A 26752-nucleotide genomic window follows, 5' to 3' on the forward strand; every position below is an offset into this window, starting at 1 on the left:
ATAATCGTGACACCCCCCAGCAGTGATAATCGTGACACCCCCAGCAGTGATAATCGTGACACCCCCAGCAGTGATAATCGTGACACCCCCCAGCAGTGATAATAGTGACACCCCCCAGTAGTGATAATAGTGACACCCCCCAGCAGTAATAATCCCCCCTCCCTCTCCGAGACCCACGTACTTACCCCTCCTCCACATGGAAGCGTCGCTCCTCTTCTGCCTGATCGCTGGTGCACACTGAGTGTGCTGCCGGACGCATATAACCTTTTTTCTTCCCCACTTCCCCAGTATAATAGTGCACCCCCTACCGCCTAGTGGTAATAGTGACTCCGTGCCCCAGCAGTAATAAGTGACACCCCCCCCAGAGCGGCCTCCCAGCAGTAATAATAGTGACCCCCCCCCCAGCAGTAATGACACCCCCCAGAGCCCCCCCAGCAGTAATAATGACACCCCCCAGAGCACCCCCCAGCAGTAATAATGAGACCCTCCCAGAGCACCCCCCAGCAGTAATAATGACACCCCCCAGAGCACCCCCCAGCAGTAATAATGACACCCCCCAGAGCGCCCCCCAGCAGTAATAGTGACACCCCCCCAGAGCGCCCCCCAGCAGTAATAATAGTGACACCCCCCCAGCAGTAATAATAGTCACATCCTTCAGAGCTGCCCCCGCCCCCCCCCCAGCAGTGATAAGGACACCTCCACCGGCCCCCCAGCAGTGATAATCATGACACCCTCCAGCGGACCCCCAGCAGTGATAATAGTGACACCCCCCAGCAGTGATAATAGTGACACCCCCCAGCAGTGATAATAGTGACACCCCGCAGCAGTGATAACCCCCCCTCCCTCTCCAAGACCCACGTACTTACCCCTCCTCCTCGTGGAAGCGTAGCTCCTCTTCTGCCTGATCGCTAGTGCACACTGAGTGTTCTGCCGGATGCATATTAACTTTTTTCTTCCCCACTTCTGCCCTAATCAGCAATTTCAGCAACCTGATTGGTTGTTTGGTGAATCAGTCAACCCAAACAACCAATCAGGTTGCTGGAATTGTTCATTAGGGCAGAAGTGGGGAAGAAAATGTTAATATGCCTGCCGGACGCCTCCTCCCCCTGCTCTCACGGAACCAAGTAGGAGACGTCGGGGGAGGGTGGAGGAGGATCTCGGCTGCACACTGACGTTACAGTGTGCGCCGGGATCGGCATTACTAGCAGCGCAGCTGAGTGAATGTCGGCAGGGCAGCGACAGCCCCTGCTGGCATTCACAAGTGGTGAGCGTCAGATGGCAGAGCATGCCCGTAGGGAGGGCTCGGCGTGCGACCTCTGGCACGCGTACCACAGGTTCGCCACCACTGCCCTAAGTTATACTTGGCCATGTGGAAGATTTGCCCTTTACAGAATGTCCAAAATTGGCAGTAGCTAGACTATTGTACTTATTATGAAAGTTTGTAGTTAAAAAATGGAAACAAGACTCTCCTCCAAAAAACAGGGGATTTATGAATAGTTATTTGGCTTCTAGGCATGGAAAAGCATATATATCTATAAAGAGCTTAAAAAATATATCTATGTATATATAAAGTTTGAAGATCTTTGGTCCACATGGATTGACAAGCCTGGATTAGCGTCTACTGTGCTAGTTTTACTGGAGGAGTGACAATATTCTGCTTTAAACTAGGGCTGGGTTCACACAGGGCGGATTTGTCGCGGTTTTGCGGCGTTTTTTCCGTTGCGGTTTTGCCGCAGAAGAACTACTCCTGCGGCAAAACCGCTTCAAAGGTTATTTTTGTCTTGCGGAAAAATCTGCAACCTTTTTTTTTCCGCAGCGAATTTTGGTGCAGATTTTGCTGTGTCCATAGAGGTCTATGGACAAAAAAGCGCCGCGGAAAAGACAAAAGAATGGACATGCTGCGTCTTGAAAAACCGCGCCGCAGTTGCATTTCCGCACACTGTGGCTGTGCGGAAAAAATCCGTCCTGTGAGAACAGCTTTTTGCCCAAACACATTTGTACTGCATTGCACTGCAAACGCAGCGGTTTTGCCGCAGTGCGGATATGCAACGGCAATCCGCTGCAAAACCACAGCAAAACCGCCCTGTGTGAACCCAGGCTAAAAGTAAAAAAAGAGTTAATATAGGTCTATGTATGTAAACTTTTTTTTATACTACTGTTAGGTCGGGCTCACAGAAGTATAATTTAATTGCGCATCATGCACGTAATGTACAAGCGCATAATACGCAGTGAACCGAGTCAATGAAAGTACATTGATTTTCATTGATCCAGTCAAACTTGCGTATATTCGTTGCGTATAAAAAGCAGTATGTTCTATTGTACTGTGTATTATGCACGACAGAGCCATGGTATAGTGTGTAAAATAGGATTATATATTGTGACGTACTTCCTTGTATGGAGGGGGCAGGGAGGTAGGCTGGGTTCCGGGTAGGTTCAACTGCATTTTAAATTACACTAATTTATTTATTAAATTTTCAATAAAGACATTAGATTGAGAGCTATTTTTTCTGCATTTTCAGCACAAAGAATTACAATGCCAGGGTCACATGGCATTCCGAATTTATTTTTGTCCCAGAGTGAGTGAATTTGGAAAGAATAAACTGCGTTGGTGCATCTGTCCACCAGTGAAACCTAATATGTGACCTTTGGGTGAAGAAAGCACTCATAAACGATGGACCTTGGATTGCATCAATTAACAGGATATCACTTGTAAGCTCGTCAGCAGATTGAATCCTTTTTTTAATGTCATAATTTATATTTCAGAGACAGAGAGCACTGAAAAGTATTCACATGGCACCAAGCCAAATGCTAAAAAAATGATTAAGGGGCATAACTGCTCAGATGATAGTCAAGTATCTTTCTGGCTACAAGACACACCTTTCCAGTACAACTCTGTCTATTCACGGCATCAACATAACTGCATTGTTGAGTCACATCAGCCACTTCACAGTGCTTCATTACCAAGGGAAAACAAAGACTAAAAAATGAAATTGACAACTAGCAGGGTCATAATTATCCTCTACACAGAATGCTGCTTAAAAACCACAATTACATGACAAAATTATAACACTAGGCAAGTGTGATACTCATGTTTACAAACCTTGGGATTTCACCCTCCTCCCACTGCACCAAGGTGGCACTGAAGGAACTTCCCGGGAAGGGATCTTTCAGCAATTTCATGCCTTGTGAACAGTCTCCTAGACAAGAGAAAAAAAACACAGATGCTGGAATTTCACAAACCAAGCTGATTTATTAATTGGCAGATTACAAGTATGCACAATATACACAGACCTAATATACAATGCAATCGGAAAGTCTTCAGACCCTTTCACTTTTTTCCTTGGTAGAGGTGACGCAATAGTCACTCTGGCTAAACACTAAAGATCCCGTGGGCAGGTGGGAGAAACTTCCAGAAGGTCATCCATCACAGCAGCACTCCACCAATATGTGCTTTATGGCAGAGTGGCCAAAAAGAAGCCTCTCCTTAGTAAAAGATACATGAAAGCCCATCTGAAAGGGGCTCAGACTGAGAAACAAAATTCTCTGGTCTGATTAACCATTTCCAATCCAATTTCTATCCTGGTTTTCCTAGGGGGCTTACTCTTTTCTGCCATTATACAACGGCGCTTTATGATGGCTAAAGCCAGTACTGCATGAGGTGACACATTAGATAGGCTCCGACAGCAGAGAGGCTGGCAATATACAGTAAGAGAACTCCAACGGACGACTTCCAACATAGGAGCTGTATGGCCTTAAATCATATAATGTCTTCAGAGGTCAGACAGTGGGTTGGAAAGGGTTAAACCAAAATTGAACATTTTGTCCGGCTAGGACACGGAGACTGGTCAGGGTTGATGGGAAGTTGAATGCAGCAAAGTACAGAGATATTCTTAATGAAAATCTGATCCAAAGCGCAAGGCAGCTCAGACTGGGCAGAAGGTTCACCTTCCAACAAGACTATGACCCTAAGAACAGGGACAACTTTGGAAATGTCCGAGTGGCCCAACCAAGGCCTTAACCATAACCCAATTAAACATCTCTAGAGAGACCTGAAAATGGCATCCACAGTCGGCCCCCACTCAACCTGAGTGAACTTGAGAGGAACTGAAGAGAATGGCAGAAATCCAGGTGTGCAAACCTTGTGGCATCATACCGAGGACGACTGGAGGCTGTAATAGTTGCCAAAGGGTGCTTCAACTAAGTACAGGGTGTGAATACTTAAGTCAGTGCAATGTTAGTTTCATTTTTAAAACATTGACAAATATTTTTTACTTTCTGTTCTCACTTTGTCATTATAGGGTATTAAGTGCAGAATGATGGGGAAAAAAGGAAGTTTTTTTCCCCTTTATTTGTACAAGGCCACAACGTAACAAAATGTAAAAAAAGTGAAAGGGTCTGAAGACTTTCCAAATGCATTGTATACACTGAATTGCTACCTTATTAGAAACATCCTTGTTGTGTGTTGGACCTCCTTTGGCCTTTGGAACTGCAGTGATTTGTCATGGTATGGATTCCATGAGATGTTGAATTTATTCTGCAGTAATAATGGCCCATGCAGACAGGATCATTTTTTGCAGTTGCCACAAATTAAATGGAGGCATTGATATACTCTGTAGAGCTGACAAGAGGGGTTTATCGATTCATGCTGCATGCACTACACTAATCCATACATCAGCAAGGGGCAACAGAAATCTGGATTCATCTGACCAACCAATGTTACTCCATTGGTCAGTGATACAATTTTTACGCTCTTTTGCCTGCTGGAGTCTTGCCTTTCTGCTTCTCTTAGGTAGCAATGGCACACAAACTGGTTGGCTGCTTTTAGGCTGGGTTCCCACGAGGCAGTGACGACTTTCTGCACGGAAATTCCGCTGGCAATTTTTATCCCAGGATAAAGTAGCAAAGTGGACGAGATTTGCAAACATCTTGTCCACACACTGCGGAGAAGCCGATGCGGCCAAGCTGCGCTGAAACAGACATGCCGTGCGGAATTCAAAGCCGTGGCATGTCAGTTTCATCGCCATCTCTGCAGCAGCCATCTCTCCTCTCTATGGAGAGACACTGCCGCAGCAGAATGCAAAACTTACGCGAGTCTTGAAGCTGTATTTCAGCCGCAGAAATCTCACGGTATTCCAGTTCGGTCCCGTTGCGGTCATTCCATGAGATTTACGCCCCGTGTGACCACAGCCTTATAGTCTATTTGTGATAAGCAGAGTTGTATTTGGATATATAAGTTGGAGCACCAAATGCTGCAATCTGCTTGACAACGCATCACCTGTTAGAAAGAGGAATGCTTAACATTCCTTGCTGACCCCTTTCTTTGATAAATTGTTTACGTGCCTGGATGTTTTTTCCTTGATCAAACCATCAACACCATGGCACAAGAAAACCCTACGAGTTTGGCTGTCTTTGAAATGCTGTCCCTGGCTAGTCTGAACAAGGCCTAGTCATTGGTACTAAAGGAACCCAAATTGCTCAATTTTCTGATTCTAATGTGAATGCAGACAAACTGATTAAGGCCTCATGTCCTCATGTGCGATCCACAGTTCAATCAGCCCATAAACAATCATTGAGCATCTGCAGGTAATTAAATACCCACAGATGTCACTTTTCCCGATTGAAAAAAAAAAAAAAAAAAAAGATTGCAGCATGCTTCATTTTTCTGTGGGTCCAACGCGGACGGCTACCAGTTCAATCAATGAAAACCGTCCGATCCGCAGCACATCCGCAGTCAACACTGCGAACGTGCCACGGATCCCACAGGAAAGCTTAAGATTTAGAGAAGAAAAAAATACTGTGCATGTGCGGGCAGCACGCCTGCCCACAACCGCATTGGAGAAGATGCCGCCGGCAGGTTGCGATTCCGCGGAATCAGATCTGCCTGTGGACATGAGGCCCAGAGTACACTTGATTTTATGCTGTACTATACACCCCCCGCCCCACAGTATATGCATACACATTATAGTTGACATTGTGGCATTTGACACTGGGGCATTGTGCCCGAATCTGAGGAGACAAGCAATGAAAGGATAAGTATTTTACTGTATGTTACCCATATTATGGATCTAAAGGCCCAAACTGAAAGATTGAAAGATTTTGTGATTCATTTCAATAAAAAGTGTTAATGGCCATTAACACTTTATCATCTTCATTTGAATGTAAAAGGGCCTCCAGGTGCTGTTTACAGAGCCCAGAATGTGATTAACCACATGCCCAGCTGTGCACACAGCTGCATTATTCTACTCATGTTTCCCAACAAATTACAATGTAATCTGCTGACTCCCGTGGAGATAGCAGCGTGCGGTCTATTAAGAGACACCATCGCCGTGTCTGAATGATGGGTTTTTTAAAGTTCACCTTAAAATTATCGTTCAAACGACAAATTCTGGATGCCCGCATTTACATATAACGATTATTGCTCATTTTTGGTCGTTGGAACGAATTTGAAGCAATAATTGTTAGTTGTAAATGGGCCATAAGTTTATGGCAAAACAATCCATATTTCATTCTCTGTTTTAATACATCATTCTGAGGCTTTATAAAATGCTATAAGTATTTCTCCAGGTGTGCCAATGTTTGCCCTCCCTGAAAAATGGACTAGAGCACTTTTATGAAAAGGAGAATTTAAAGGGGCTATCCCAGGACAGAATGTCCCCACAGGATAGCTGATGAAAGACTGATCAGTGCTGAGACTTCCCAATCCCAAGAACGGAAGTCCCATGTTCCCCTCTACTAATCACTGCAGACTTGCTGCACCCACCCGTGAGAACAGAATGAAGAGCACTGATTGGACGATGTCAGAGTGTGTAGGGACACGCCCCCAACTTATAACACCCAGCAGTCAATTTCCTATACATTACTAGAAGGAAAAAGAGAGGAATGGCACAAGGCAGAGTTTAAAGAAAAGATGCTCCAGAATTATTATATTATTGGAAATACATCTAATAAAAGCGACATGTCAGATGAGGTGGCAGGTCCTCTTTAAGCATGACGGTCACTGGAACCCAGATTTATCAGCAGCTATATCAGTCTTACAAACAAACTAAGTGGTGACTACATGGTATGGGAAAGATGTCTCTGGATCCTTGCCCTTAGAGAGAAAACTGAGCTGACTGTAAGTTCTACAAACAGCTCCATGGAAACTACAAGCTTAGCATGACTCAATACTGTTTGACCAGGGTGAACGCTAAATCAGTTCCAGATGCACTAAATGACAGGCAGCAGCCTGGAGGTGGAGCAGCTGCTATGTGGCCTCTTATTAGAAGACCATGACTTGCTAAAGCAAATAAGGAAGATGGAATAATACCTCCATAGCGCCACCTATTGGAAAGCAGCATTCCTTCAAGCCAAAGTTAGACTCTACACAAGCCTTGTAACAATGACTGGGAATTAAAAGCAAAGCCAGACTCCATGCACAGAAAGCCGTTTTAGGGTATTTGCCCTTCATTAATGTCGAGTAGGAGTCTGCCTTTGCTAGTGAGAGGCCTGGGACGGGGGAAGCCTACTGTCCACAAGCGGAAAATCATAGAACTTCTCCGCTCGCGGGACTCAAATCGCGGCATCTGTCAGATAGGCTCACCCCAGAGAACTGACAGTTCTCTCCGCTAGCGATATTCCGCCTCGCCCGTGGACAAGGGGCCTTAGAGAGAGCACCTAGACGGTAAGTGAGGAGACTCAAAAGGCCATTCTGATATCTGCAAAAAGTTTATTCAGAATCGGCTACTTTATAACGCCATTCACCAATTGCCATACATAGTTATAGTTATGAGGATGCCAAATAAGTGTAGATTATTTTCTGAGGTATATACCAATATTTGTTCTTAAGGAAAATAAAAGGATTTGGTAGAAAACACATACTATATAAACAAGCACAGCGATATCCACTGACGTTTGATGTGGAGATCTTGGATAACAGAGATAAAGTAATCAAAACGTAACTTGTTTTTAAATATAGGTTTGCAAGAATGCACGAAAAATTGATTCCAGCAGGGTATGATTTGCTAGCCCTGAGGTGATCAGTATAAAGCAGTGAACGCTGGCAATCACAATGTCAGATTTGATAAAGGCAGACCCCCTCATTATCAGCCCTACAAACTTCATAGATCTTGGTGCTGATTCTGGTACAGGAGAAATCGCAAATGCGAAGATGGAACAATACCTCTACATCGTCACCTATTGGAAGGCAGCATTCCTGCAAATCAATGTCAGACCTTTTAACAAGCATTTTAACAATGACTGGGAATTATAAGCCTGAATCTTCTGCAGAAGGAAAAGACAATCATGTACAGACAACTCCAGAGGTATTGTTCCATCTTCCCAGAGGAGCATGCATGGCCTTATAAGTCTCACTCACCTTCTTGGTGCTCTCCCTAAAGAAAACAATATGCTTCCCGACCCATGTCTATCGGACTCTCAATAGGCAAGCCAGAAGCCTACTGCACAATGAGGGGCAAACACCCCGAAACAGCTGCCTGTGCATGGTTATTCTGGTTATGACTAGTCTATTGACTAGTGTAAAGGGATCTATTATAATCACAGGAAAATAACAGATCAAAGAATCTAAGGCCACCACCTCTTTTGTGTTTACTGTTCTGCTCCTGTGACAGAAATAACACAGCCCCCTGTCCACAGGCGTTGTGGTATCCCGCGTTGGATCTCCGCCGCGGGAGCCGCTGCCTGGGAGCAGGAGCCAGCAGACAGATCTCAGCTGTCAGCCTATCTGACAGAAATAGGCTAACCGCGGAGAATCGCAATGATCCTGGCCGTGGAATTGCTGACCGCGAGCGGAAAATCGCAATGATCCTCCGCTCGTGGACAGGGGGCCTTTAAATGGAGATAGTGCCCGATTTGTCATATGACGGACAACAACGGTACTCAATGTTCCGTTCTGACTATAGCGGGGTCTTTCTATTATGATATCCACCATTTTAGAGCAGATGTGAACCTAGTGAAATAACGACTTACCTTGTTTCCGTGCCTTTCGAAACTTTACAGCAGCAAGATTGATCAAGTTCATCCCATACAAGTTGTAGTCAATGAAGAGCTGTAGAAGATAGGGGACGTGGGCCTCATGGGGCTGATAGCACTTATTCATCACAGCTCCACCTTGCAGCAGTTCACCCACTCTGGAAAGACAAAATGGGGAAAAACATACGTCTAAGTTTAAATATTCAAAATAACTGCTTTTCTAAGTAAATCGTTAACTTCTAACGTCTCTATTTTATTTAAAACAAAGTCTATAATACCAATACAGCTAATATGCAAATAACCTGGTGGTAAATAAAAAGGATTAGTAATGAAATAACCAAAAAGGGAATTGAGATATTTGTAGAAATCTGTTTTTAAAAGAGGTTGCCCGGGACTTTTTTGATTTTTTACTAGTGATAACCTGTCCGCAATTCATAGTTAGTGGGGGTCTGCAGCTTGGATCCTGGCCAATAAACTGATTGCCGATGCTGCCGTCACCATGGAAAGCACAGCAAGCTCACTGTGCCGAACATACAGTAGTGGCCCAGGTTGGTATTGATAGAACTCATTGAATTCAGCACCACCGTGTTGTGGTCAGCTCAATCTCCTTCCTGTGCTTTCGATGGTGGCAGTGGTACCGGTAATTAGCTGATCGGCCAAGATCTGAGCGGTATGCCCCACCAATCATCTATTGCTGACCAGTACTGAGGAAAGGTCATCAGTAGTAAAGAAAGGGGGGAAAAAAGATCAAAAGTGTCCCGGACCACCTCTTTAACCCCTTCCCGCTCCAGGACGTACCGGTACGTCCTGGGAGCCTGGTACTTCCCGCAACAGGACGTACCGGTACGTCCTAGGGATAGCGCGAGATCACATAAGATCCCGCGCTATCCCGCAGCGGGAGTCGGCTGTCAGTCACAGTCGGCATCCCGCTGCAACAGCGGGGGGACATCGGAGATGTGCCCCCCGCTGTTAACCCCTTCCCTGCCGCGATCTAAGTAGATCGCGGCAGGGAAAGAGTTCACAAAGGGAGCAGACTCCCTCTGTGTCTCCAGCCAGCACTCACGATGTCATCGCGAGAGCCCGGCCTGTCACCATGGCAACAGGACACTGGCGTCCTGTATTGCCTGTGCCTATAATCGCTGTACAAGCGATAAGGCATGGCAGAGCAGTAGCTCTGCCATGCCTTATAACAGCGATCATAGGCACAGTGCTGCAAGTCCCTCAGAGGGACTCAAATAGTGTAAAAAAAGAAAAGAAAAGTGTAAAAAAAAAAAGAAAAATGTAAAAAAAAAAAAAAAAGTTAAAACCCTTTATGCTTTTTCTAATATTAGCATAAAAAAGGGGGAAAAAAATTAAAACCCCACATATTGGGTATTGACACGTCCGTAACGACGTGTACAAAAAGTTGAACACGCTTTTTAGTTTGTACGACAAAAAGCATAAAAAAACCCGCTAAAAAACAGAGGCAAAATGCTAATTTGTAGCATTTTGCCTCCCAAAAAAATGCAATAAAAGTGATCAAAAAAGCCGTACATTCCCCAAAATGGTACCAGTAAAAACTACAGCTGGTCTCGCAAAAAATAAGCCCTCAGAGCGCTCCGTACATAAAAAATAAGAAAGTTACAGGACTTTGAATGCAGCTATAGAGAAAAAAAAAAAGATTTCCAAAAAAAAAGGGGGTTTTATTGCAAAAAAAAGTGTAAAAACCTAAAAAAATAAATAACAATTTTGGTATCGTTGTTACCGTACCGACACGCAGAAAAAATTTTGTGTGTTATGTATGCTGCATGATTAACGCTGTAAAAAAAAGAAAAAAAAAATCTATGGCAGAATTGATGCGTTTTCTCTCCCTGTTATTAAAAAAAAAAAATTTACGATATAGTCTATGTACCCAAAAGTGGCACCAATAAAAACTACAGCTCGCCACGCAAAAAACAAGCCCTTATATGGCCGCGTCGACGGAAAAATAAAAAAAAAAGTTATGGCTTTTGAAAAATGGAGATGGAAAAATACCAAAAAAGCGCTTGGTCCTCAACGCCAAAATAGGCCATGTCCTTAAGGGGTTAAATTTAAATATATCTTCACATGCAGGATGTGCAATGCTGTTTTGTCCCTTCATGTATTCAGCAGGGGAAAAAAAACACAATGAAAATTACAAGGAAGACTTATGATAAAGAACTGCATCTACAAGAACAGTAACTTTTTACTAAGTGCAATGCTAACTGTTCAAAACTACCACATGACATCACATTCGAATCCTCATCACATATATATATCATCACATATATGTGTTTGTTACATGTGATGAATGTATGTTCACACTTCGTTAATAACAACAACAGCGGAAACACTGCATGATAAATCCATGCCGTCTTCCTGTACCCGTTGAGGAGTTTATCATTAAAGAAATGCTCGTAGAGCAGCTTCAATGGAAAACCATGTTTGTGATAGCAAGTGTAAACATCATTTATTGAAGTCAATGGACAAAAGCTGCAATAAAAAATATATGATAAGGCATTTGAGGGTTTTAAAAGCATAGCAAAGCTTTAAAAAAAAAAAAAAAAAATCAGCTTATGGCCCCCTGCACACGGGCAGAAATTTTGCGGTGAGATTTCCTGCAGAATTTCCGCCAGTGCCCACCTGCATAGGATTGAATTGTTCCATTTCACTCCCGGCGCACTGGCTCCGCTCTGCGCATGCACCGGCAGGGCGGCAGCTGGCACATCCCAGAGCCGGAGGAGCAGGTGAGACCGCACTGGTCCCTGCAGGGACACTGGTCGGATCCCACAGCGAGAATTTTCGCAGGGGATCCAACCCGGCCGTTTGCAGGCGGCCTAAAATGATTGAAAAGGTTTTTAAAAATGTTTTATTCAACTTCACGTAAGATCATATGCAAGGCCAAGTTTCTCTACTTTTGTTCCTGCTGTGATTCTTTGCAATGGACGAACTGCTGCATTTCCTATTTAAATTTAAAAAAAAAAAAAAAAAAGGACACATCTGAAAACACAGCCAATGATGCTGAAAAAAAAAACAAACCAAAAAAAAAAAAGCAATGTTCACCTAGCAGGTGCCCGGGGCCCTGTCCCTGATCTCTGGCCCTGCTCCATCCTTCCCGTGCACTGACAGATCATCTATTGCTAACGAGGCTTGAGAACCCCACCTCCAGCAAGAGATTACCGTGATTGGCTGAAGCCAGTGCAGAGAGTCAATCAGAGCTCCCATTGGCGGAGACAGTCAATGAATGACTACGATTGGTGCATCAAGCCAGCGCCGAGAACTGATCACAGCAATCTCATGCTGAAAGTGGAATTCTCAAACCTCGCTACCAGCAACAGATGATCTGTCAGTGCAGGGGAACCCTGGAGCAGTGCCAGAGATCAGCGGCAGGGACTCAGATGGCACCTGCTAGGAAGACTATTTTTTTTTTTCCCCCCCCATCTAGTGTTTTGTAGCTAGGGCTGATTTTCGGGGATAGGGCTTGTATTTCAAGCCCCCTCCCTCCCTGAAAAATCGGTGTGCTGTTAACACTGCCAAAAATGCGGCACCAAGTAGTGCCACGTGTTCAGCAGTGCTGAAATCGCTGCTGATTCATTTCAATGGGTGACGCAGGGCTGAAGACGGCCAAAGCTAGAACATGCAGCACTGAAGAATAGGAGCGTTGTACAGCGTTCAGTGCCGCGCTGAAAAAGGCAGCACTAAACGCTGTACAAAAACGTCTGTGTGAGGGAGGCCTTATAGTAACAGTATGGAAGTCTGAAAATAGACACATGTCCATGCAGTTCAGCCTATTATCCTGCAACGTTGATCCCTCCCAACTCCAATCTGGCAATCGGACTAATCCCTGGATCAACAATCCTGACTAGAACATGTAATATTGTTAAGACAGGCGACCAGGCCCCTCTTAGACTTTAGCAAGTTTTACAGTCTCACTGCTGTTAGGGATTAGCCACAAGGGCATATTTTCAGCCATTATTACGCAGCATAAACTGCATTGGCTTATTCAGACGTACATATTTTGCACACAAAAGGAACGAAAAAATAAAAAACGCAGTATGTCGTACTTTTGGTCCGTATCACGGGATTGTGAAACACACAAATGTGCAGTTGCACGTGTACTTATTGTGTTTTCACGCATGTTAGAAGGAGACAGTGGTTAAAAAAAGATTTAAAAAAATAGAGTCCGCTTGCAATTTTTTTTTTTAGCACATCAAAAAATACAGTGAATATGTATGCAAAAATGCATTTATACGAGCAGTAAAAATGCAACGTATTTCGCAGACTAAAATTGGATACTCCAGTGTGAATGAGCCCCTACAGTAAAGAATCTGCTACTATGTTGGTGTAGAAGTTTGTTAGTCACACTCCTGGGTATAAGCAGACGATGGGAGACATCTCTGCATAGTCCCCAGATAAATTTATACATAGTTATTAGGTCGCACCTAAGCTGTCTTTTTACTAAACAACCTCAATTTTAATAACCTCTCTGGATATTGTAGTCCGCCCATTTCATTAATTGACCTAGTTGTCTGTAGGAGCGACAGTCATTAAGTGCACTCTGGAGATCTTTTCTGGCCACCCACCCAGAAAAAAAAGGGGGGGGGGGTAAAGAATGCCCTGTCACAGCTGTGGCAGAGGATTTCTTCATCCCTGCAGGGAGTAAAAAATCCCCAGCTGTGGCAGAGGATCGCGATGTTCTCCCATTGCTTTCAATGGGACCAGCACTTCTGCAGTCCCATTGAAAGCAATAGGCTGCTGGCAAGCCCTGCAGGGATTTTCAGGGAAGGACTTTAAAAATAAGTGCTTGGCCATTTATTGAGTTCTATGAAAGCCAATCACAGGCAGCACCTGGCCAGAGTGCAGCAACCAATCACAGGCAGCACTCGGCTGCTTATTTTTAAAGCCCTTCCCCGGAAATCCCTACAGGGCTTGCCAGCAGCGCATTGCTTTCAATGGGACAGCAGAAGTGCTGGTCCCATTGAAAGCAATGGAAGAAGATCGCGATCCTCTGCCACAGCTGTGGTAGGGGATTCTTTACTCCCCGCTGGGGAATACTGACGCGCACCACGGAACTATGGTGCATATATGTCCTATATTTTGCAGGGACGTGCGTTTGCACACCTGTAAAAGACATACATGTGCACACACCATAGGGAACCAATGTTTCTAATAGGAGAGGTTCTTGTGCGCACAACTGTACGCACAAACACGCTCGTGTGAATCCACCCTAAATGTGATAACCTTATTTTCCAGTTCTGCACAATTCCAGTGATATTCCGTTTACTATTTTTGTACACAAAAAAAACACAGCATTTTTATTTTGTCATTAATGGCATTCTATGAGGACTTTTTGCAGAATGAACTCTAGTCTTCATTTATCCAATTTTTGGGAACATAAAACACTTTGATTGCTATTTATTCAAATTTTTTCTAGAGGCAAGATTAACAAAATCTGCAATTTTGGCTTTTTTTTTTTACATTTTTAACAGCATTCACTGTGCAGTATAGATGATACGCAACTTAAATTAATGCTGGAGGCCAGTACAATTATATCAATAACAAATATGTGTAAGCTTTTTTTTGCACCTTTTTCACTGTGTATTTTTGTTTAAATCGCTGCATTCAAAGACCCCTGAAATTTTTCTTATTTGTCAATGGTGCTGTGAAAGGTTTTTTCCCCCTTTTTGTGGGATGAGTAGTACTTTTTAATCATAATATTTGTTGATCCATGCAACATTTTGATCACTTTCTATTCCATTTTTTGTAAGGCGAGATGAGCTATTTTCACCATGTTTATTATATTTCTTTTTCATGACGTGCACTCTGTGGGTTAAATAACATACTAACTTTTTTCTCTGGGTCATTACCAATGCATTGATACCACGTGTAATTTTTTTGACTTTTGTTTTTACATAGTGCGGCCTTATTCACATGGGCGTATTTTTTATCAGTATTTTGTCAGCCAAAACCAGAAGTGTGCCCAAAATACGGAAGAAATGCAAATCTTTCCATTATACTGTCTCTCCACGTCTGGTTTTGGCTCACAAAATACTGCTGAAAAATACGCCCGTGTGAAAGAGCCCCAAAAAAGGAGATGTAGGGTTTTGGCATTTTAATTAAATTTTTTTTTTTTTTTTTTAATGCTTTCTTTATACTTTTTATCCCAATGGGGAACTTGATTATCACCATATTTTGTTCTTCCACTTCAGTATAGTAATCCATTTAAAAGCCTAGGAGGCTCAGCCAGAGGTTGAGCTTCACAGGCCACCGTGGCTGTCAAGGTGCCACAACGATCCATCACATCGCTGTGGTCCAATGGGCGATACATTTTTCCATACACATTCCGGCTCTGAAACTGCAGCAGAAACGCATAGCCAACTCGTATGTTTCTGTTGTGCATTTTTACACCGATCAACACATAGATCTAGACTTTGTGAATTAGCAAACTCTGCGTGTGGAATTTTCTAGGATCCAATTTCAAATCTGCATTTAACCCATTAAGGACCAGCCACTGTATATATACGGCGGCTGGTGCTGGGCTTTGAGGACCACCGATCGTAAAAATACGGTGGTGCTCTAAGTCTCCTGCCTCTGCAATCAGTCAGACAGGAACGGGTTATCAGCTGTTAGTGACAGCTGATAACCTGGAGCAGAAGGCAGGAGGGGTTTTTAACCCTTCCTGCCTTCTGCTTCCCCGATGTACAGTGCTCAATGAGCACTGTCGGGGCAAAGTGAAAGTAAGAAGTACTTTCACTACGGGAGCCTCGGGGGGTCATGTGACCTTCCGGGATTCCCTGCTATGCAGAGCTGGAGGGTCAGACTTAGACCCTGGCAGCTCTGCAGGTGACTAATGTCACCACAGGGGTTGCTTTCCCCTGTAACTGAGGGTCCTATGGACTGCCCAGCTACAGTGGGAAAATGTCAAATAAAGTTAAAAAAAAAAAAAAAAGTGAGTGTCCCCCAGAGGTCTTATATGACGTCATGGGGGGCACAGATAGTAAAAAACACAATTACATACATCAGTAAAACAAAATAACAGAATAAAACAACAATACATACAAAAGAAAGAGAATAACACAAAGCAGACGCCAACAAAAACCGTCGCCGTATGCGCCCTATAAACCAAAACCATACATACTATATATCAAAACGTCCGAAATAAATAGAGGAACCCATTTTCTTACTTTATTTTAGTGTAAATATAAAAATAATTTTTTAAAAAACTATAAATGTTAAAAAAAATATCATTTTTTTTTAGCATTTTACCCCCAATAAAACTAAAAAACGGAAAAAAAAGTCAGTGAAAAAGATATTAAAAAAATAGTCCAATATGTCACGTGGAAAAAACGCAGCAAAAATAATTTTGGTAGCTAAAGGAAAAAAAATGGAGCAGTAAAATCGCCACATGGGTAAAATCCCTAAAAAGTGTCTGGTCCTTAAGGTACAAAACAACCTGGTCCTTAAGGGGTTAAAAAAATCCACATTGTGAAGACAGCCATGTGGATTTTCATTCATTTGAATGGGATGCAGATTTGGTGAGGAATCTGCACAAACATCTGCTGTGTGAACAAGTCCCAGCATTCAGACCAGTGAAGATCAGTATGGGATGGTACAGCCTACTGAGAGAATCATTTTCATATTGGAAAAAATATCTGCCCCAATATATGAACTGGAAACGGGATCCACCTCAATGTGCTCCTGTACCTACAGTTCACCTATACAGATAAATCAGGATGAGCATATGATGTCATTTACTGTCCTGATGGACCAAATGTCAGCAAGGCCGAAGCACTGGCATATCAAACACTTACCTTTTAACCATGGATGGATTGTACAGATAGATCTTCATAAAATGACTTTCCTTTTCATGGTATCCATAGAAGGGGCTACATAAAAACACAGAATGCACTCTTAGAAGGTAATAGAATTCAAGACTAAATCACCAGTTCCAATCCTCTGTAACTGAATTTATAGGCTGTTCCAAATTAAACGTGTACAAATATAATCATACAGTGATGTCCTAACCAGGTAGTCACAAAAGCAGCATGAAACTTGATATGCAATCTAATGTCCCATTTAGACAGGACGACGGTCAGCTACACGTCTGTACGAGCGAGGATGTCACCGCTAAGGTCGTTGGCACTCGTGCAGAATATTTAGACAGGCAGACTTCCCCGCTGGATCACGGGCTTCTTGCTCAGCGCTTCACCTTCTATGTGAGCATTTACACGGAATAAGAAGCCCACGATGCAGCAATGTTTTTTATGCTGGGTAAAAGTCAGCGATAATGAAAAGTGAACTAATAATAAACATTTTTTTTTAATTAACACTGAACGATTATAAACAATCACAGAAAATGGCAGTTACTTACTGACTAAGGAGTGCCTATAGATGCATCCTCCTCTCACCATGCAGGTAGCCCAGGGTGGCAGTACCAATGTGGTTCTCTGATGGAAATGCAGGGTAACCCGCTGAATTATTATGGCATCATTAATAGGTTGCTGGTCTGCATGGTGAACTACATATATCAGAATGGTCTGGCACCCTGTATCCACTATGTGTGGGAGTATACACCAAGCACCCACCCCCCTCATTATCAGGAGGCAGTGTGAGTGGCTGTTTTATCAGTGCCCTGCACAGGTGTTATTGGCTCCTCCATTTGGTAGTCAGCTACCTGCATGGTGAGAGGAGGATGCATCTATATGCATTCCTCAGACAGTAAATAACGGCCATTTTCTGTGATTGTTTTTAATTCTTGATTTCCCCTTCTGTGATGCACACTGAATGATTATCGCTCAATTTTGTTGGTTTGCATTGATTTTGAGCAATAATCGTCCCGTGTAAAAAGCCCTTAAAGGGGTTCTGACGCAAATAATGTTTTTATGCTTTACCAGCCATTGTTCCCTGGTCTGCCCAATGGACACAGGGAACCCACGATTTTTGGCATGCTAAAGCATAAAAACCTAATGCTTACCTTTTTGTTCTGTTGTTATGCAGCGGGCTCATCTCCCAGCAGGCTTTCAGCTTCCTCCGACGAGCCAGGACGGGCCGCCCCCCTCCGGGATTGCACGCAGGCGACAGGTGCCCTCTGACAGGAGCCAGGATGGGCCGCCTCTCCACTGCGCACGTGCAGAACTTGGAGTTCAGCCAGGACAAACGGGCCGCCGACAGCAAGCACTGCTTGTGACGTAGCGCCTGTCCGTTCACCTCAGAAGTGGCTGAAGGACGGAGCAGAGCAGTAAGCGGTCATTTTGAACGCTCCAGCTCTGCTTCAAGAAGCTGCAGAAGAAGATGCCCGATGGAGGGGACATGCCTGGCGATCGGTCCTGGCCAGGCAAGGTGAGTAAATTTTTTTTTTTCATGTCAGAACCCCTTTTAAGGCTGATGTCACAGTAAAAAGAGGCATCCAAAACGAGAGATGCAGATCAGTAGGGAATTATGAAACACACTACAAACTGAATATTCATTGGCTTTTTTTCTCACTTTTGGTGAGCTTTTTTTTTTGTTTGTTGGTTGCCTTTTTGATCCATGCTGTTTTATCAAAATTACAGCATGCTCTGTGGCATGGTTTTCTGCCATTTTCCCATAAGCTTCTGTACAGAAAAAAAAACAAAAACAAAATACACACCACATAAGGTTTGACCCAAAAATGTCAAATAAAAGCATTTAATTTATGGCATCTTTTTTAGAATATAGAATAAGTGTCAAAAAGACTGTGTGGCTGTACTCAACAATATAAAGAAATCTAGATTTTGTAGTGTAATAATAAAGTGCGTGTTGACAACGGTCAGCCTACAGGAAAAGACTAACACAATTGTGTTTACATGCAATACAATTTTTATGCAGGTGGACAATAGAAAAAGGGAAGATCTAGCTGAATATATGTACGCAGTCTTAACTAGTTGAGACCTCCTTTATAGCGATTGAGTTGCGACAACTTTTTGTGCAGCCGTAGCTTTAAACAAAACTTAAAATGTATCATTTTAATCCGAAAAACATAAAGCCTAATTTTACCTGAACAGTCACTATGACTGACCACTACCGTGCCTTGGGCTGCCTGTCCATGGGCGCTTTTGCACTGTGTTCTCTGCAGCGATAATCCGGCCACGGAGAACGCAATGCACGGCAGCCCCAGTCTACGAGCGGAGGATCATAGAGATTCTCCACTCGCAGACGGCATATCGTAGCATGCTGCACATTGCGGCAATTCTCCGTGAAGATATATATGCTGGCTCCAGCAGCAGTGATTCACCGTGGGATATCGCAGTGCCCATAGACAGGCAACCTTCTGGCCCTTTTACACGGGCCGACAGTCTTTTAAGCAACTGCACAAGTGCTGACGTCACCGCTAAGAGTGTGTACACAAGAGGACAAGAGGTCAGAAACGCTATCTTTTCTCCTTAGGGCGAGCACCTAGACGGTGAGTGAGGAGACTCAAAAGGCCATTCATGCTCCTCTGGGTAATATGCAAATAAGGAAAATGGAATAATACCTCAACAGTGCCACCTATTAGAAGGCAGCATTCCTTTTAAGCCAAAGTCAGACTTTTTATACAAGCCTTGTAACAATGACTGGGAATTAAAAGCAAAGCCAGACTCCATGTACAGACAGTTGTTTCAGGGTATTTGCCCTTCATTAGTGTACAGTAGCAGCCTGGCTTTGCTAGTGAGAGGCAAGGGACGAGAAGGGGTGGGGGGGGGGGGGTCAGAAACTCTACGTTTTCTCCTCAGAGAGACACCTAGACGGTGAGTGAGGAGACTCAAATGGCCATTCATGCTCCTCTGAATAATATGCAAATAGGGAGATGGAGTAATACTTCCACACTGCCACCTATTGGAAGGCCCGTCCCGTCCCCACAGTGTACCTAAGCTTTCAGATGACTTTTCAGAATAAACAGTCATGTATGTGCAGGAGAAGTAACACTATTCCTTATATGGAACTGTAGCCTCCTCTTTTGGCATGCTTTCCCCTTTGTAGGCTCTATTTCTAATTTGGAGATACAGGGCAACCCACTGCTATATCAGTGAGTTGATATCCTGTATGGTGGGCCACATCCACCTTTGGCTGGCCTCTTTGGTATCGTTCACATCTGTAGGCTATGTTTATTTGCAGTCGCTCCTCCCCAATCTGGGCTGGGTTGAGTGGGTGAGTGCACATTAGTCTGCATTAAACAAGTAGCACCTCCATATAGTCTGGCTAACTGCATTTTATTAGGGTTTACGGCGATTGCGCCTGCCTTGTGGCAATTGCGCCAGCTCTGCAGCTATTGTGCCTGCTTTGCTGCCTATCTGGTATTTAATTTTTGGCTTTTTCAGTGAATATCTATTTCCAAATGTGAGCAAAAAGGTCTAGGGGGAGCAGGAGACAAATAGCAACAGCAAGGACATAAAAGGTATGCTAACACATAGAAAGGCCAAAATTCTGCTTTGGGGTTTTTTTGTGCCCCCCCAAAAAACACAACATGTTACAGCACTGCTACACAGAGGAGATGGTGGAAACCAAGGTGAGAGTAGAACAAATTTCATCCACATGTTATGGAACTTTTCGGCACAAAAACTGACAAGTCAGTTTCCTTTGCGTTTTTTACTGTAGAATTCTCACCTTAGACATGTGAATTTTGCTGCAGATTTTTAAAGGGGTGTTCCGCGTTTTTATTATTGATGACTTATCCCCAGGATAGTTGATAGTCAGGATTCCCACCAATCAGCTGATCCTCTGGCCCACTGCTAGTGCAGAGAGGCTGAATGTAATCGTGGTTAGGCCAGAAGTGTAATAGACTGCTTTGCTCCCACTGAAATCAAAATCGTCAGAGCTGAAAGCGTAATACCAGGCATCACTCCCATTGATTTCAATGGGAGTAAAGCTGTCTATTATACTTCCAGCCTTGACCACCAATGAGATCGTCCAGCTGTGCTGCACTGAAAGCGGGTTGGAGGATCAGCAGAGATCTTGAGATCTCTGGCAATCAACTATTACTGACCCAACATAAGAATAAGTCATTAACAGTCAAAGCCCAGAATATCCTTTTAATGAAAGTCGTGACTAGTACGAGCAGACCCTCCCCCATGCAGACTTACAACTGGAGGTTAATTTTTATCAAGGAAACCGGTCATTTCAAATATGGAGGTCCTCTTGACAGGTTGTTCTATTGTGTTGCAGACGGATTCTGTTCTGGGACACCGTTCAGAGCAGGCTTTGGTTATGGGAGCATTATGGAAAGTGGACTCTGGCTATGGGGGATCCATGGCTGCTCTGCAGTGACCAACTATCTGCGGTGAGCAGGACTTGGTCTGTACAGACTTTCAGTAAATCACACTTGTTTGCTCAATTCGAAATCCACTTATAAGCCCTAATATCTTCTTGGCATGCAGCTCAGTAATATAAACCCTTAAGTGGCCCCAAACCAAAAGTTTCCCTGTAATTGTATAGAGAATACTTTATCCTGATAGGAAGAGGTCAGCACTCTTCCACATGCTCAGCAGATGCCGCCCGTCTCATCAGAAGACAAAGCAAAACATAACCATGACATGTCCTACACAAATTCCCACTTCTGGAACATCACAAACGGCTGTACGCTCTGAAATAAATGCATACTACATCATGCTTCTACATAGAGCTTAAGTGCATGAAAGTATACTCACACTCCAGAAACCAGGGTGATCTTGAACACGTGTTGAACGTTGGCGGACGGATTGCCTAAGGCCACATTAAGTGCCCGGTCAATGCTAAATGCCACCTGCCTGAGATAACGATCTGGATCCTTCTGGCCATAACCATCATATGGCACATACAGGTAGGGAAAGATACCATGAAGATGCAAGCACGTCTTCTGACCTAAAAATAATAGAAAAACACACAAATGTCAATTATTACTATGAGACATGCAATGTATTGTAAAACGTAAACCATGGGAGAATATCGTGTTAATTATATAACCTATTACCCAGAATGCACTTCAACCTCGAGGTCAGGTAAGGACATTACATCTCAGCATTTCTGACGGGAATCCGCAGACGATACACCACCTGCCTGACTCTTTCTTTCATGCTCTCCTTATTGAAATAGCAAGACTACTTGCTTCAAACAGTCACGGCTGATAGCTGTTGGCCTAATGACTGTTAGCGTGTGTAAGTAGAGACAAGGGAAAATTCTCAAAAAACATCCTTTGGTGACAATGGATCTGCCTAAAGCAGGTGAGAATGGAGCCTAGAACGACTGGATTATAACCTCAAGGCAATTGGGTCACGTCTTAGGAGAACCCAGAAGAAGAAAAAAAAAAAAGTTCACCCTTTATAATCTGGACCCCACGTCAAACACAAGGTCCATGGGCAGAATCTGGGCAGCATCACTACAGGCATTACACACACCCAGCCTGCAGCTCTGGCCCAGTGGCAGAAGAGCAGAGTCTGTGACTGCTGACCTCTTCCCTCACTGTGTGCGCCTTCCTGTAGGCCTCCCTCACACAGGGCATTTGCAAAACGCTGCCTTTTCAGCCCAGCTTAAAACAGTGCCCATTCATTTCAATGGGAGACTCAGCTGAAAATGCCCAAAGATAAAACATGCAGCGCTTTCAAAACGCAGCACTTTTCAAAGCAGCGTTTTCAGCCCTGTGTGAGCAGCCCCATTGAAATGAATGGGAGCCTTGTACTGCGTTTAGCACAGGGCTGAAAAGGCTGCTGAAAACGCCCTGTGTGAGGGAGGCCGTACACAGCACAGACGCTGAGGGGAGAGGTCAGCAGTCACAGACTCAGCAGTGGCTGCCACCCCCACCAGACCAGGGTTGCAGGAGGGATGAGTGGGAGTGCCTGTAGCGATGCTGTCCAGCAAGAGGCCAATAGTGGGTTTGTTATTATTACTGGGGCCAATATAGGGAGCACATACTACTGGGGCAAATATAGGGGGCACTATTGCTACTGGAGCCACAATTGGGGACATTATTACTACTGTGGCCACCAATATAGGGGACATTTATAGGGGCCACTGTGGGAGTCACTATTACTACTGGCCTCCTCCCATTGCTCTCGCGGAAGCAAGTAGGAAACGTCAGGGGAGGAGGATCCCGGCTGCACACTGAGTCAGTGTGGCCGGGATGCATATTAACTTTTTCTTCCCCACTTCTGCCCGAATCAGCAATTCCAGCAACCTGATTGGTTGTTTGGTGAATCAGTCAACCCATACAACCAATCAAGTTGCTGGAATTGCTGATTAGAGCAAAAGTGGGGGAAGAAAAAGTTAATATGCGGCAGGGATCAGTGCACATAGCAGCGCTGCTTAGTGAATGCCGGCAGGAGTGCCGCGGCCCCTGCTGGTATTCACTAACGTGGTGAGCGGCCGACGGCCACGTAAGCCAGCAGGGAGGGCTCTGCGTGCCACCTCTGGCACGCGTGCCATAGGTTCGCCACCACTGCCCTATTACTACCATAGCCAGTATGGGAGTCACTATTACCGTATAGTCTTACACTTACAACTGGCCCTTTGAAGGCAACCATAAAGGCTGATGCGGCCCTTGGTGAAAAGGAGTTTGAAACCCCTGATCTAGAGTACAATGTTTCCTCTGAAAATAAAATAAAGTCTTACTTTCAGGGTGTGTCATACTCACCTAGAAGCCAGTGTTCAGGTTCCCCTACCAGTGACAGGACATTTCTTCCTGGTAGCGGGGCTTAAATACCCAGCCTCTAGCAAGTGATTGCTCTGATTGGTTCATCGTCAGCCAATCAGAGACGGCGCTTGATTAACCAATCACAGCCATTCACTGAATTACATCAATGAATTGCTGTGACTGGTTAATCGAGCGCTGATGTGGCGCTCACTGAATCAATTAAAGCAATTGCTTGCTGGAGGTGGGGTATTCAATCCCTGCTACCAGGAAGAAATGCTCTGTCACTGCCGAGGACTAAACGGAGTCCCAGCGCAAGGGACACGAACGCCAGCTACTAGTAAGTATTGTTTTTTTCCCCTGTAGTGTAGCCAGGGCTTATTTTACGTGGAGGGCTAGGGCTTATATTTCAAGACCCCCTCTTGCCCATGAAAATCAAGGTATGGCTTATTATCGGGATAGGTCTTATTTTCTGGAAAACACAGTACTGCATTTGTACAGTGTGCAGTCTGACATTCTGTGTCTCCCAAAAAGGCAATAATGAGTTTTGCAGTATTTACATATATGCACATGAAGGCTGCATGGCATGACAACTGATTAAAACTGCTATCATCAATAATTTGCATGACGACTGTGCACTCTCCAGGCCTCTTGAGATGGCTTAAAACAAAATACAAAAATATATAATGTCAGATTACTTTGAGCACCATTTTTTGCAAACCTTTGGGAAGGCATTGTGGTCTGCAAGCACTGTAATTATTCTGACCTCAGCCGTAGGGGGCACACCATTAGTAAAAAAAAGCCTTTCAACAGAAGAGCAAAATGGCATTTTCTTAATGTACATGTTCCCAGCACTTCTCATATATGGTAAGTACAGCTGTATAGTGACAAGGTGCGCCATCAGCCAGAATCATTTAGTTTCTAATGTTGAAGAGGAATTTGTCAGAAACAAAACAAAGAGAAATGAGCAGCAGCTCTATGAACAGCGGGTCTCTACAAATCCCACACCTATTTGTTAAAACATTAAAGAAATCCACGGCTTCCCACATAATGGGATATTTACAGCCTCCAATAAGCAGGAGTGTAGACAGGAGGTAAGCTACCATGAGCCTACTTTATTTGTAAGTCACTAATTAAATTGACTGTGCTAAGAAAGCTGCATATATTTCATTGTGGTGTAAGCCATGTCAGTCTCTAATGTTAAATTGGGTCTCATCACACAGTCTACCCAAACGGAGCACATTCATCGTCACATCCCCCTGATCACCAGACATATGGCTTGACATGGGAATTTGGAATTTCCTCTGCATATAAAGTCAGGAGCGGTAATGTTTTCCCTTGTGGAGAGGACCAAGAGGGTATAGGGCAGTGATGGCGAACCTTTTAGAGACCGAGTGCCCAAATTGCAATCTAAAACCCACTTATTTATCACAAAGTGCCAACACGTCAGGGGGCGGGGCTTATCACGACGTATGATTGTACCCCCGTCGTTCTAAAAAGGACAGTGCCGCTTCAGAATAGACAGCGTGCAGATTTTGACTGCTTTTTGGATGCAGAAATACTGCAGAATGTCCTCAGCGGAAATTTCTGTGGAAAATTCTGCAGCATTTCCGCATCCAAAAAGTAGTCAAAATCTGCACGCTGTCTATTTTGAAACAGCCCTGCCCATTTCCGCCACATGTAAACATACCCCAGCGGTAATAGTGACCGCCCACAGCGGTAATAGTGACCCCCACCACACAGCAGCCCCAGCGGTAATAGTGACACCTCCCCCAGCAGCCCCAGCGGTAATAGTGACACCTCCCCCAGCAGCCCCAGCGGTAATAGTGACACCTCCCCCAGCAGCCCCAGCGGTAATAGTGACACCCCCCCCCAGCAGTAATAGTGACACCCCCCCCCAGCAGCCCCAGCGGTAATAGGGTAATAGTGACACCCCCCCCCCCAGCAGCCCCAGCGGTAATAGGGTAATAGTGACACCCCCCCCCCCCCAGCAGCCCCAGCGGTAATAGTGACACCCCCCCCCCCAGCAGCCCCAGCGGTAATAGTGACACCCCCCCCCCCCAGCAGCCCCAGCGGTAATAGTGACACCCCCCCCCCCCAGCAGCCCCAGCGGTAATAGTGACACCCCCCCCCAGCAGCCCCAGCGGTAATAGTGACACCCCCCCCCCCCCCAGCAGCCCCAGCGGTAATAGTGACACCCCCCCCCCCAGCAGCCCCAGCGGTAATAGTGACACCCCCCCCCCCCAGCAGCCCCAGCGGTAATAGTGACACCCCCCCCCCAGCAGCCCCAGCGGTAATAGTGACCCCCCCCCCCCAGCAGCCCCAGCGGTAATAGTGACACCCCCCCCCCCAGCAGCCCCAGCGGTAATAGTGACACCCCCCCCCCCCAGCAGCCCCAGCGGTAATAGTGACACCCCCCCCCCCCCAGCAGCCCCAGCGGTAATAGTGACACCCCCCCCCAGCAGCCCCAGCGGTAATAGTGACACCCCCCCCAGCAGCCCCAGCGGTAATAGTGACACCCCCCCCCAGCAGCCCCAGCGGTAATAGTGACACCCCCCCAGCAGCCCCAGCGATAATAGTGACACCCCCCCAGCAGCCCCAGCGGTAATAGTGACCCCCACCCCACAGCGGCCCCAGCGGTAATAGTGACCCCCACCCCACAGCGGCCCCAGCGGTAATAGTGACCCCCACCCCACAGCGGCCCCAGCGGTAATAGTGACCCCCACCCCACAGCGGCCCCAGCGGTAATAGTGACTCCCCCAGAGCGATAATAGTGACCCCCACCACACAGCAGCCCTAGCGGTATTAGTGACCCCCACCCCCAGCAGTAATAGTGACACCCCCCAGCACCCCCAGCGATAATAGTGACCCCCACCCAGCAGTAATAGTGACCCCCACGCTGCAGCAATAATAGTGACCCCCACATCACAGCCGCCCCAGCGGTGATAGTGACCCCCACATCACAGCCGCCCCAGGGGTGATAGTGTCCCCCACCCCACAGCGATAATAGTGACCCCCCAGCAGCCCCCAGTGCATTAGGGATACCGCCCAGCGGCCCCCAGTGCATTAGGGACACCCCCCCAGTGGCCCCCAGTGCATTAGGAACACCCCCCCAGTGGCCCCCAGTGCATTAGGGACACCCCCCCAGTGGCCCCCAGTGCATTAGGGACACCCCCCAGGGGCCCCCAGTGC

At 45.3% G+C, this 26752-nt stretch overlaps 1 protein-coding gene across 1 annotated transcript in view; it reads right to left on the minus strand.

The window, feature by feature from the left end:
* The window catches only part of REV3L (REV3 like, DNA directed polymerase zeta catalytic subunit), a 242726-nt gene that overhangs the window by 120440 nt on the left and 95534 nt on the right, over positions 1–26752 (minus strand). Inside the window, exons 2-5 of the mRNA XM_066607067.1 lie at positions 21606–21798; positions 16776–16850; positions 8965–9125; positions 3101–3197 (exon numbers count right to left, since the gene is read on the minus strand). Coding sequence (XP_066463164.1) covers positions 3101–3197; positions 8965–9125; positions 16776–16850; positions 21606–21798 — 526 coding nt within the window. The remainder of the gene's footprint in view (positions 1–3100; positions 3198–8964; positions 9126–16775; positions 16851–21605; positions 21799–26752) is intronic.

Source organism: Eleutherodactylus coqui, chromosome 1 (assembly GCF_035609145.1).
Source record: "Eleutherodactylus coqui strain aEleCoq1 chromosome 1, aEleCoq1.hap1, whole genome shotgun sequence".
NCBI classification, from domain to species: Eukaryota; Metazoa; Chordata; class Amphibia; order Anura; family Eleutherodactylidae; genus Eleutherodactylus; species Eleutherodactylus coqui.